Genomic DNA, 13,306 nt, shown 5'->3' with positions numbered 1-13,306 from the left:
ATGTCTTAAGATACCGAAAGTTATGTCAGTGGGGCATATATAATTTTTAAATTAACTCAGTGCAAAAAGCTAAATGCATAGGATGGTATTCAGGTATAAGTGAGATGAGTGAGAGTTGACAGTACTTTTAAAAATTACTCATGATTTAGCTGTTGACCTTGGCAGACTAAGTTGATTTTGAGATGATGTGGTATATGAGGTCTGACAATTAAGTTCACGGACTCATCCTAGAAAAAGTGCTACATACCTCATTGCTGAATATCACTGCAGTCACTTTCGAAGTACTCCCCTTGCGAAGCTATGCACTGATGCCAACGCCTAGTCCCCCCTTCAAAGCAGTTTTGGAACTCTTTTTCTGGAATGGCCATCAGAGCTGTTGTCGTATTACCCTTGATGTCCTGAATGTCATCAAAATGCCTTTTTTTCAGTATTTCCTTTATCTATGGGTAAAGAAAGAAGTCATTGGGGTCAAGATCAGGTGAATAGGGAGGGTGTTCCAATACAGTTGTTTGTTTACTGGCTAAAAACTCCCTCACAGACAATGCTGTGTGAGCTGGTGCATTGTTGTGATGCAAGAGCCATGAATTGCGGGTGAAAAGTTCAGGTCATTTTCGTCTAACTTTTTCACACAACGTTCTCAGCACTTCCAAATAGTAAACTTGGTTAACTGTCCACTTGGTACAGATTCATAATGAATAATTCCTTTGATATCAAAAAAGGTTATCAACATTGTTTTGACTCTTGATTTGGACTGATGGAACTTTTTGGGTCATGGAGAATTGGCTGACTTCCATCGTGCACTTTGATGCTTTGTTTCAGGGTCATATTGGTACACCCATGTTTCATCACCAGTGATAACACGGCCCAAAACATCGTCTTGCCTCTCCTAAAGGTCTTGGCAAACTTCGACTCTCCTTGGCTTTTGTTCATCAGTGAGCTCCTTTGGGACCATTTTTGCACACACCTTTCTCATGCCAAGATTTTCATTTCAGATTTTCCTGTTTCTCTATCAATGTTCACTTGGTGTGCTATGCTTGTCACAGTCAGCCAATGATTTTGATGCACAGTTTGATGAAATTTTGTAATGTTTTCATCAGTTTTGCTCGTTACTGGCCACACTGGCCTCTCTTCATCAGTGACACATTCTCTCCCCTCAGAAAAATGTTTAATCCATTTGTACACTGCTGTTTTCTTCATGGCATTATTCTCATAAGCTTGAACTAACATGTCCCTGATTTCGTTTCCACTCTTGCCAAGCTTAACAAGAAATTTAGTGTTTGTTCATTGCTCTAATTCAAGCTCAGACATTCTTGCAGCAGCACACAAAAACATGCAACACAATAATGAACACCACTCAGCAAGACACCACCACACGTCGACACGAACACAGCTATGTGACACTGATATACCAAGGTTATGAACCCTTACCGAGCTGTTTGTATAGTGCTGCCAATGTAAGCTCATGGTGGCAAGTTCACAAACTTTATTGTCAGGCTCATAAAATATTTTACCTGTTTGACTATTTATGTTGGGTTAGGGCCAGATAATGTCTAGTCAACGGCAGCTTGTTAGGGCACACTGAGGAATTAGCAAACTTGGAATTAGATGGCTGATACGTATGCATCCAATATCTGTCCTTCAGGTATAATGGGTACCCAGTGTCTAGCAACAGCTAGTGCCAGCGTGGCAGAAGAGAGGATATGGTAGATGTGGCATTCAGATTAGGATAACTGGAGAGACACGGGGAGATGGTTTGAGAGTGGGTTTAGGGGTAGGATTCCAGTTTCTAGGATGGGATTGAGTAGACGCATTGCAGCAAGAATAAGGCAGGGAATTGATCCTTTGATGACTTAGTCACAGGGTACAACCTAGTACAGGGAGATAGAGTAGTGGATCTAGTCTGCAGGAGTTAGGGAGAAGCTTTTTCTTAACTCCATCCTCATCTGAAATAAAAACAAACAAACTGGCAGTACTTAATTTGTTGCAAAGCTCGTAAGTGGCATGCTAGATTTTTACAGAAATCAGAACTCATGGTCAAGAACTGGGGCAAGCTGAGTATGAAGGTTGGGCCGGGTGATCCTAATTGTGCTTAGGATTTGAGTCACATTGGGCAGGTTTTAGGGAATTTGGGTTGACAAGGAAATTAGGAAGGTTGCTGAGCACTTTCAATAGAACAGGTGGATGTTTCCTGTTCTGTCTGGCTTTAGTTTCTGGCAGTATACAGTGATGCCCTATCTGTGTAGACTGTGTCCCAGCTTGTTCTTGCCCCTCTTCCTCAAAGTAAAAGTTGTTTTTGAAGTGTTGTGGCATTAGGTGTATTCAATTTGTATACTCAGTTATTTTAGGAAGTCCTTTTACTTTTGGCCTCCTCCCTTCCTTTTATATATTATTTTTCGTTTGTAAGGGCAGATGATTTGATCTAACCTACAGTTAATTAGGAAATGTAAGTGGAGTCATTAATTATCTTATGTATGCAGATTTTTTCTAGTCATTCTCCAGAGTACCTATTCCTGCATTGCAGCAGGTAGTACTGTTTCTTTAGTGTGTGAAAGGGTTGGGAGGTCAGCTGTATGGTGATGGATGGTAACTAGACTTTCTGGGGTGATCATTTTGTAGCGTATACATATAATGAATTATAACGTTATGCACTTGAATCTAATATAATAAGGGGCGGCTGGTTAGCTCAGTTGGTTAGAGCACAATGTATGTAACACCAGGGTTGCCAGTTTGATCCCTGCAGGGGCCACTGTGAGCTGCGCCCTCCACAACTAGATTGGAACAACTACTTGACTAGGAGCTGATGGGTCCTGGAAAAACACACTTAAAAAATAAATAAAAGGTTTTTTGTTAAAAAAAGAAAGAAACTTATAATAAAAAAAGAAATTCTTTAGGACTCATCTAGGATCTTGGAGAAAATATACTTGCAAATGATATATGTGAGTATATACTATTAAGAAACTTTCAGGTTAAAATTTTGTTACTGGACTGAGTGTACCTTATCATTGCTTGATTTGTCATTCTTTTCACCTTGTCATTTACTCAGAGTAGACCATAGCAGACATTGGGGAGATACACAGAGGGAGGAAAATTATCTTTTTGAGCAAGGAGAAATCTTTTAAAAAGGTTATTAATAAAGGGGCAGTAGATTTCCATTTTCTTTTGAAGGGAGGTATATACATCATGTATATGTTTGGTGAGCTTTTCATTTCTTGCCTTACGTACTCAAAGGTGCCATGTATCATTTGACATAAGGAACGATAGTAACTTGCCTGTTTTGATGAGGAACTAGCCTACCTTTTAACATTCACAGTCTCAACCTAAATGACAGACTTCTGTCTGCTATCTCCTAAGAAAGTAGATAGGCCAATAAAAGCAACATACCTTTGGGTCTTGTTTTAATATTTGAAAGAAAGTTTCTGTTCCCTGCTAATATCGAGTAGGTGAGCATAATAAATGTAATTTTATGATAGAACTCAGTTTTTTTAATAGATGCTCAACTTTATGAGTTTAGGGACCCGAGATATGAATAAATCAGGCTTTAGCAGCAGAGATACTTTTGTAATTTTTCAGTTCAAAAACCACCCACATTTTCACCACCCTGATATGTTAACTGTTTTCCTTTGCTTCTTTTTTTTTTTTTTGGTTAATATCGCATCCTAATATCGGTCTTTTAATGTATTAAACTACCCATGTTGCTACACAGTCATCATAAGTAGTTTCAGTGTATGAATGTTATATTAATTAAATTTTTGTACCATAAATGAATCCATGGCCGGACATTTAGGTAATTCCTATTTTTAAGTGCCTGTTATAATAATGGTGGCATTTCACAAGGGTATATACATTTCCTAGACGTGATCCTTATAGATTGAAGGGTGTGACCCTTTTGGGAGCCAGTGTTAAGGGGGTGGCATGTGGTGTATGTGCTGAATTCACTGGCTTTCAGTAGTTGAATATTTCTTCATTTTTAGGGAAAAAAGTAATACACCAGCTACTTTTTAAGTGCTCCCCCCACTCCTCAATAATATGTGGTTTCTTAGGGACCTTGTTTAGTGATGGCTGTATTTTGTAGTTTTATTTTCTATTTTGAGACCACTTGGTTTGAATGAAAAGATCTTTAAAAGTTATTTTATGAAAAAGTAAAAATTTAAGATTTTTAGATTATCAAAGAAAAACAGGTTGTTTTTTACTTTTTCTGTGGACGTAATTTTAGTGAATGTGGCAAGTCACTGGGAATTAAAGATACAAGCATAATTGTACAATTTTTATATGTTTGTGTTTATATCCTACAGAAATAGGTGTCCAACAGATTTTAAGCATTGGAAGAAAAAAGTTTTTTGTTACTGAATTAATTTAACTTGGAGTCTAAACTTTGAGTAACAGACTATAAATATATTTGTTATAGATAACTTGAATAGTTATGGTAATCAAGTTTCAGCTTTTAGATCTCTATTTATATCAAAAGCAGTGCCTATGAGTGTTTACTTGAATTTAACATAGAATTAATCTATAATGACCTGTTACTTTTTAATCCAATAATTATAGACGAATCTATTTAACAAACCTATAATGGCTGTACACTATATGCTTGAGCCTAAGGATGTTATTCAACGTATATACAGATGTGTTCGCTTAGTTTTCAGTAAGTAGAAGCAGAAGCTAGTTATTGGATGTATTTTTCCCAGAAGGAAAATAGTGATTGAGAGTTAAAGCAAATTTCAATTCTATGCTTTTTGTTCACCAAAGCTGTTGGAATGTTAACTCTTTTATAGTAGTTGTAGAGAATTGGTACATGTGATAAAAATCTCTAAAGCTTTTTCTTGACACTAGGTGAGAGCTCCACCTTGTGATCTTTGAGCATATTTTTTTTAAAAAGTTAATAACCTACAGTAGGCCAGAAATGGTGTGGTGAGTTTATTAAATTCATATTTTTATTGAGCATTATATATTCTTCACTAAAGTTTTGGATTTCCCAAGTTAAGTCAAATGGTATTTACATTTAAAGACCTTAAAAATTATTGGGGTGACAATGGTTAACAAACTACATAGGTTTCAAGTGTACAATTCTATAATACATCATCTATATATTGCATTATGTGTTCCACACAAAGTCAGTTCTCCTTCCATCTGTGAATTTTTTAAATGTAAGTCTTTGGGGGAAGCAAATCATATTTATATGCAACTGTAGCCATTTAAAATAAAAAGGGAAAATTCTTAGCTCTTCCAGCAAGTAAAGTTTACATTCTTAAAAAGCAACGAAAAAACAATGCTAACTTACCCACTGCTCCCACCCACTTAAATTACAAAGCAACTTTAAATATATGGAATTTTTGACCTATGAACTGTTTTGGTGGCAAATTGGTTATTTAGAGAAGGATTAAAATGGTAAAAATTTGGATACATGGAATTTAGTATTCTTATGTTTAATAATATTAGGTGGTCGTAGAGGTAGGTGCCTTCTTGTAGAAAGAAATTTTTACATTTATTGTTACAGGTGGTTCCATAAGAGCAAGAATCATTGTTCTCTCCTTTTCACCACTATATTCCCAGTGCCCTGCGCTGCATTTGGCGCATGGTAGATGTTTTTAATTGGTTGGATGGATTTTTAATATTTAGAAAACTTTTAAAAGAAGTATTTTGCTGGGATAGAGAGTTGGCCAATTTAATAATTTTACTAAATCTGTCAGACGGTATTTCTTTTTAAAATATAGGTACCTTGTCTGGGAGACTCATGTTTATAAATTACATTTTTCTTTTGTGTCTGCTTTGTTTTCTGATTATCAAATACATGTTACTATAGCCCTATACTGAGCAAAATAATTTGACCTGGCAGTATTTCTTGTACACTAGAAATTAATTTTATGCTAAGTAGAAGCATGTAGTGTATCGCACAATATTTATTTTATTTAGTGCTTTGTCCTTTTTGGAGCTGATACATTCTTTTTGTCCCTTGAGAGACTATATTTATGAACTGTCTTTAAAGTCTGCTTAAAAAGGAATACAGCAACTTTGGTTTTATAAAATATACACACACAGAGTGAGTGAGGGGCAGATAAGACAAAGCAAGCATTTATCTCCACCTTGCCATCTAGACGACCTGACATGCTGGTTAGAACTTCATTTGCTCTATACCTCTCAAGCACCTTTTAAAAAAGAGTGTTTTCTTAAAAAAAAAAAAAAAAAAAAGGTAATTTCCTTTTAAAAATAAGTTGGGATTTTTAGGAGGCTAGGGTGTGTCCTACATGTGATGGCAAGCCTCAGAATTCTGGTGCACTACTTAGGTTACACTAAGAATAAAACCAGATTAACAGTTAGTGGTCTTAGAGGGGAATGATCCTGCGACCATGATTTTAGTGTAAGGAGAAGACCATACAACAGTCATATCTAAGTCAAGATTTTACAATATGAGTATTCTTCAGAAAAAAAAGAAAAACAAAACTCAGTGGTGGTATAGACAGCCCTTGATTATACAGGTCTTAATTTGTAGATTATTTATTGTTTCTATTACCTCCTATTTTGCTTTTAATAGTAGGTTAATTAGAGTGAGCTAGGAAATGCTGTTTTGACTAGCCATTTATGGTTTTTACAGATTTAGAGTTAATGCAAAAACTCAATTATCAGTTTCTTGTTATAACGTCTGCTCTGTTGGAAGAGATCGTTAGAAGTTAATCAGTTTGTGATATTTGAACATTTATTAATTGGACATGTTTAGTCTTACCTGCTTTTTCTTTAGGTGCACACTAGGTACTAGTTTTACTTAAAAATAAAAGAAAAACATAAGATAATTATAAAAAGAAAGTTACACACAAAATTAAGAACTTCAGACCCAGCCTATTTTCTCTTTTTTGACTTGTCATTTTTTAGACTTGTCATTTGCTCTTAGGTCATTCTCTCATTTAGGAACTGCATCTTTGACCTTCATAAGTGGAAGTAATACCCTTCCTATGACCAAATTTACATTTACTCTAGTCACAAATGGCATAAAGCTGTTGTTCATATGATATTATTGGTATTTAAATTGATTGTAAGTTCCTTGAAGGAATAGGGAATGGATCAAAGCTAACAGTAAGCCAGGTTTTGGACTGTATGTTTCTTCTATGGTAGAAGAACCTGTTTTTAAAGTGTTTTAAAATTCTATCTTAGATTTTTTTATTAGCTCCTTTTAATTGTGCTGTACATAGTCAGTCAGCAAAGAGTTATATAGAATTTTTAGACATCATGTATTATGGCTTAAACTTGTAATAAGGATTTCAGGACCAATAAAAGAGTCACGTCATCTCATGTTCCTAGTTAAGGTAATGTTTTTAAAAGCCAGGCTAGAGAATCAACAAATTTGTAAAATAATTGTCTGTGATACACGCTTCTTTCTTTGTGTCTGTGGTTACTATTGTGGAACTACAATAGTTGTAACAGATCCATATCTAGAACAGTCAGATGCGAGGGAAAAAAAAAATCTTTATTTACCGAAACACATTAGCAGGCACAAGGGAATTTAGTTTTTGAGTATAGCTACCTTTCCGAATATTTTTGGTGTGTTTATAATAAATATGCCATTCCCCCCCTTAAAGGAATTGTCTGTCTTAGAAGAAAGAAGCAAACCATCGTTTTACCCACATAAATATATGAATATATTTCTGACATTGGGGCGTTTCAGAAGATGATAAAGAAATGATAGCAGCTCCAGAAATACCAACTGATTTTAATCTACTACAGTAAGTATACTACAATGATTTTTAAATACTTGTTTTTTCCACAAAATAGGAAATGTATGAACTTCAGTTAAAATTACTTCTGCTTGAGAAGATCTAATACATAGAATACAGGATAGTATGTATACTTTAAAACAGTTCATCTTAATGCTCATTAGGCTCTGTGACAGTAATTATTTCATGCTTTTTTGTACTGTTTTAAATTTACTTTTTAATTTAGATACTACATAATTTATTATTTTTGCTGTGCAGTTGAGTCCACAGTTGGTTTTACAAATAGCAGCTATTTGGAGCGAGTGTCATGAAATTCTTAAAAAGTTAAACCTTCGCATTAGTAAGGAATATATACCATACAGTAGTATTTAGGATGGAATGTCAACTTTCTATTATAAAATCAAAAACAAGTCTAGGAGGATAGGACATGCTCTCTATATTTTTGCAGAAACAAAGTACATGCTTATCGATCCATAAAGTGACTTCAGAGTATTTTCTTTACCCTCATCTTAAAAGCGACCTGTGCTCCTTATTCAACTTTTATTGTAATTACTCTTTGGTGATGTTGGGAAGAATTTGAGCTACTACATGTAACCGTTTTCATACTAAGTTCCAGTTTCACAAGGTGCCTCAGTGAAAAGTGAACCTTTAAATTGCTTGTGGATCCCTGTATTTGACACACACATACAAAATACTATGTGTGCTAGATAGGTCTTTGTAAGACATGAAAACAAAGATCAGGTTGCTAAAAATTTTTGAAAACAGCCCATAGATACTTTGTCCATAATGGAAGCCAGTGTCTGCTTTTGATGGTGTATAAAAAATAACTATTTTCAGTGGAGACAGGATCTACTGGGATATCACCAGTATTTCAAAGTATGATTTTTAATGATTTTAATCCCAGTGTATATTGACTCTATTTTAAGATTCTTGAGGAAATTTTCTTGGTTTTGTTTGTTTGAGGGAGGATATAGGATAGTCTGAGAAAAAAATTAATTTTGGTTTGACTATTGTAAAATTATCTTGGGAAATTTCTTAAATATATTAAGTTTAGAGACTATTAAAAAGCTTTATATTATAAGCTAGAAACTAGACCATTGACCGTTAGACTATCTTAGGTAATTAGGGCATGAAATATAATAATGGATGAGAGAGAGTTGGTTTGTGGAAGTAGAATAGATAGCATTTGATTGGGTGTTTAAGCTGGGGGCAGGGTAAAGAGAAGGGAGTGGAAGATTCAATCATGTGATAGATGACTCTTGACATTTCAAGCCACTCAAAGGTTAAGCCAGTATGCTCCATAAACTGTTTCACCTAGGAAAGATTTTTGTTGTTGTTTGATCTTAAAAGCAGAGGAAAGCATTAGAGAAAGAAAGACTCCAACATGTTTCTTCTCTGGTTCAGGATATTTTAGACTCCTATACTGATTACTCCAGCTTCCAAGGTCTTCTCAGTTATCAAACCTCTAGTGGGTCATTCATTTAGTTGGGATATCCTGAAGATGAGGATTAAGGCTGTAATCAAGCCTTTGATTACTCTGTGACTATTGGAATATTGCAAATAGTTGTTTGCAGACTTAACTCAGTTACTGAGCTAATAGAGCTGGTGTCCCACAAATGCCTTGGGAAGAAGGAAGTATTATACACCAAGATATTTAAAACATTTTCAGTTTCCACCCCTACTGCTTTGCCACTCCGATTCAAGCCATTGTTTCTCAGGATAGTTGTGTAGGACACAGCTCCCTGGCCCATGCTGATATTATGAGCCTTGCACTCCCCCCAGCTGAGGCAGTTGGCTACTCACGGCAGCTCACTCTGGCCACCGGGCGATACATGGTAGCCCACGGCTGCTTACCGCAGCCCAGCTTCAGGAGCTTCAGGGAGAGCTGTTGTTCACAATCTTTGGCTGTAGAGGGCGCAGCTCATTGTCCCATGTGGGAATCGAACCTGCTATCTTGGTGCTAAGAGCATGGCGCTCCAACCACCTGAGGCACCGGGCCGGCCCTTCAGTGTTTTTGTTTTGTTTTGTTTTGTTATTGCAAGGCCATATAGGCATGTGAGAAGAATATTGATAACAGCAATCTGCTTAAGTAAAACGATAACAGGAATGAGTTTCAGCATTAATATTATAGTAGTCATTCAGTTTTTGGTGCATTAATGCTGGGAAATGGTATTTATTACAGGCCTTTTCCACACAGCATTATAGTACATAGTTAGAATTGCCACTGTCTTCAATGCATTGTTTAAATTACATTGTAGGTAAGTGCCGCAAATAGTAACACCCCCCCCCCATCTTAACCATTACAGCCTCTGGACAGCTGGTTGTTGTAGCAATAAACGTGGAAATAGAAGAAACCTAGTTAAAAAGAACTAGCTTTAGAAATATAGCTTTTCAGTTTGATCATATATTTTTAAGGAAATCTGGTACTAGATTTACATGTTAAAGTGGTAAAATGTTTATCTTTTATGGGTGTGGCTCAATTATAAAATCCACTGTGACCCAAATACCTGGTATGCCTTGCCTTAAAGCATTTAAATGTGGGTATGTTACTACTATTTAGATAGATGGACCTATGTTAACATATGTAGGAAGCATCACACATATGTATTTAAATTAGTCTGCTTCCTTATGTGTGAGAAAATCCAGATTATACAAAGCACTCCTCCTACTGCAAAATGAGGCGCAATTCTTAGGACTGTAGATTTATATCATGGAGATTGAAAAGACTGTAGAGATTTCATTCTTTCCTGCATATATTATACATTGTTTATAGATAACAAGATTGAAAGGTTGTCACTTATCCAAGATCACATAGTTTCTTAGTACTAGAACCAGTTCTCCTGACTATAGCTCACCACCTCTTTACTTTATAAAGGATTTGATTAATTAACATACTTCCCTACTGTATTTCAAATGATTTAGTTTGTAAAAATGTATGTTTTATACATATCCTTTCAGAAATACATGTTTTCTATAGTTACACCTAGATTTAGAAATATTTTTTGAGTAAGGTAGGAGAGGACAGGATCTTTAGTATTGCTAAAATCCACTAATAAAATCCACCCAATACCTACCTAGTGTTAAAATACAGTTTTCCCTGAGCACCAGGGTCTATGAATCAGAAAATAAAACCAGCCATTACAACAGAACACCATAGTTCCTGGAGTTAAAATTTTGAGAGATATTGGCTTCATTTTTATGCTTTGGTTAATAATTAACAAAATAAAAAAAAAGTCAACATTTGTGTTTTAGGTTATTGTTTTTGTAGTTGGTTATGCAATTTTATGTTTGGTAATATGCGATGGTATGATTTGGAAAATCATCTTAATTACATTTAATGCTAATATGGAGTTTTGTAATGAGTTAACCAAACCTTTATTTTAGAAAATATGGCAAAATTAGAAACACCATCTACATTTCTAAGGACTGTTTTAAATAATCGCTTATCTTTCTGTTACAGGGAGTCAGAAACACATTTTTCTTCTGACACAGATTTTGAAGACATCGAAGGAAAAAACCAAAAGCAAGGCAAAGGAAAAGTATGTACAGAATATGTGGCTTTATTTTGATTCTTAAAGTTCTTCATATACATACATGCAGATCAGATACATACTTACAGAGTTGTTTTAGTTATATCTCAGATGTTGTTGTCTTTTAAAAATGCCTTTTTTTTTCTGATTGGTATGGTAAGCCTTCTGAACACATGTGGTTTCCTTGGCTTCTAGATTAAATATCTTTTGATTATCTTCATTACAGTACAGTTGAAGTTAATAATACACTGTTGTTTCTAGTAGTTTATTTTGTAAAGGACAGTATGCTAAGTAAAAGGTGGTATTCTGTTGGTTTTATTTTTATTTACACATGAGTAGTCAAATATCAAGCAAAGCAGTAAATAAAATTTCTTATTCTAGAGCACCCTAAAAATATAACCTACAACCAGTTTATATCTAGTGGGTTACAACGAACAATAGTTTTACTCTTTATAAGTAATGTCAAGGACAAACACGAATAAAGTGAAGTTTTAAGTCAATAGAATGCAAGTTTAGAGTATGAGTGGGTACCCTGAGAGCTCTGGATAACTTGGCGAATGGTTAAATCATTTTGCTGTTTTGGAAAGGACATTTGACTTTGTGGTTGTATGTAAATACATTGGACAAAATGTCACTTGTTTTTGTTCAGCATTGTCTTTCCCAAGATGAATTTTGGGTTTGTGTTTTCTCATGACACACTTACTTTTAAAAGTCTAGATATGGAAATGTACGATGAACAAAGCAAAAATTTCCCATAAACCTATCACCCACAGGTAATTTATTCTTTAAACAATTTGATGAACATACTTTTGTACATAAACATGAACATAGAATTTTACTTAAATGTACATCACACCATGGAAACTGTTTAATTTTTTTAAAAACTCGTATGTTGTCAGCAGTTTTACTATCAGTGAATTTTTCTTGTCCATAATTTTTAATGGTGTCACAGCGTCCCATTTTATGTATGGAACATAATTTATTTAATTAGTTCATAGAATACTTTTCTAGAGTGCACATAATTCATTTGTTTCATAATTTCATATGGTTTCTTAGTCCCTTAAAAAGTAGTTTTGCTAAGAGAGAGAAAAAGTGTGAATGAATAAAAATGTTAACTCATGGCTATCCCAAGACAACCACAGTTCTAGTGGGTAGTATATTGTTATTCATTAGAGAACCATTTTTCTTTCTTTTTTTCTGCAATCGTCTTGCAAAAACTGAAACTCTACTTTTGACTTTGGTTTAATTTACATGTTGGGACAAGACTCACAGTGTCATCTGCATAGAGGACTCCCCAAAGTTTTTGTGCTGTACTTTAGTTAACTTTATATAATCACTGCTGTGAGTGAGGTGTTAGGGATCAGATCAGGGATTTATTATAATAATAAGAGCAACCATTGTTTGACACTATACTATGTATGTGCCATGTACTGAGTTAATACTTTTACATGTTATCTAATTTAATTTTTGAACAACCCTGTGGATTAGAAAACTTCCTTATTTTATGGATAGGAAACTAAGGTCCAGAGAACTCATTGATTAAAGAATTTGAGCCCACATCTGTTGAAAGATGGTCGTTTTAAAAAATCCACTGTAGTATACTACCTCATAATCTTTTTTTAGAGATTTTTTTCTTGTACAAGATTAAACCCAGGTTAGCATGTTTATTTCTTGTACTTCCCTGTATTAACATTCCTTGCACATTGTTTTTTTCTAGCACAGCATATCCACTGAACCATTTTAATTGAATTAGTTTTTCATACCAACGGGATATTGAGGGATATGATAGATAAATTGCAAATATATAGCTCCATGTTAATTAACCTAACATTTTATACTTTTCTCGTGTATTCTTTGTAGTTGATCATTTCTTTCACTCTTAACCTCTGAAATTCCTTTTACTGGGGTCAGAACCCTTTCATTCTCCAATTAGGAATTTAGGTTCACGAAGACTGAATCTCATTAACAAAATAATGTAAATTAACAAGTAATATCTTTCTGTTGTTAGGAAGGGGTTTGAAGTAGTTGTTAAGAGTTGGGTGGTTTTGGACTCTTGAAGGAAGCGGAATGACT

General features: G+C 34.7%; 1 protein-coding gene across 5 annotated transcripts in view; it reads left to right on the top strand.

Moving 5' to 3' along the window:
* Positions 1-13,306, top strand: part of STAG2 (STAG2 cohesin complex component) — a gene marked incomplete at its 5' end in the record, with an annotated part of 126,261 nt that overhangs the window by 38,663 nt on the left and 74,292 nt on the right. For 4 of the 5 annotated variants that reach the window (XM_081043689.1, XM_081043690.1, XM_081043691.1 and 1 more), the window contains 2 exons: positions 7,569-7,712; positions 11,164-11,242. The exons of the other annotated variant lie outside the window; for it this stretch is intronic. In XM_081043689.1, coding sequence (XP_080899815.1) covers positions 7,669-7,712; positions 11,164-11,242 — 123 coding nt within the window. The remainder of the gene's footprint in view (positions 1-7,568; positions 7,713-11,163; positions 11,243-13,306) is intronic. 5 annotated transcript variants of the gene reach the window in all.

Source organism: Rhinolophus hipposideros, assembly GCF_964194185.1.
Source record: "Rhinolophus hipposideros genome assembly, chromosome: X".
In the NCBI taxonomy this organism is placed as follows: Eukaryota; Metazoa; Chordata; class Mammalia; order Chiroptera; family Rhinolophidae; genus Rhinolophus; species Rhinolophus hipposideros.
Note: the sequence above shows the minus strand (reverse complement) of the source record. Positions and strands in the feature narration are given on the sequence as shown.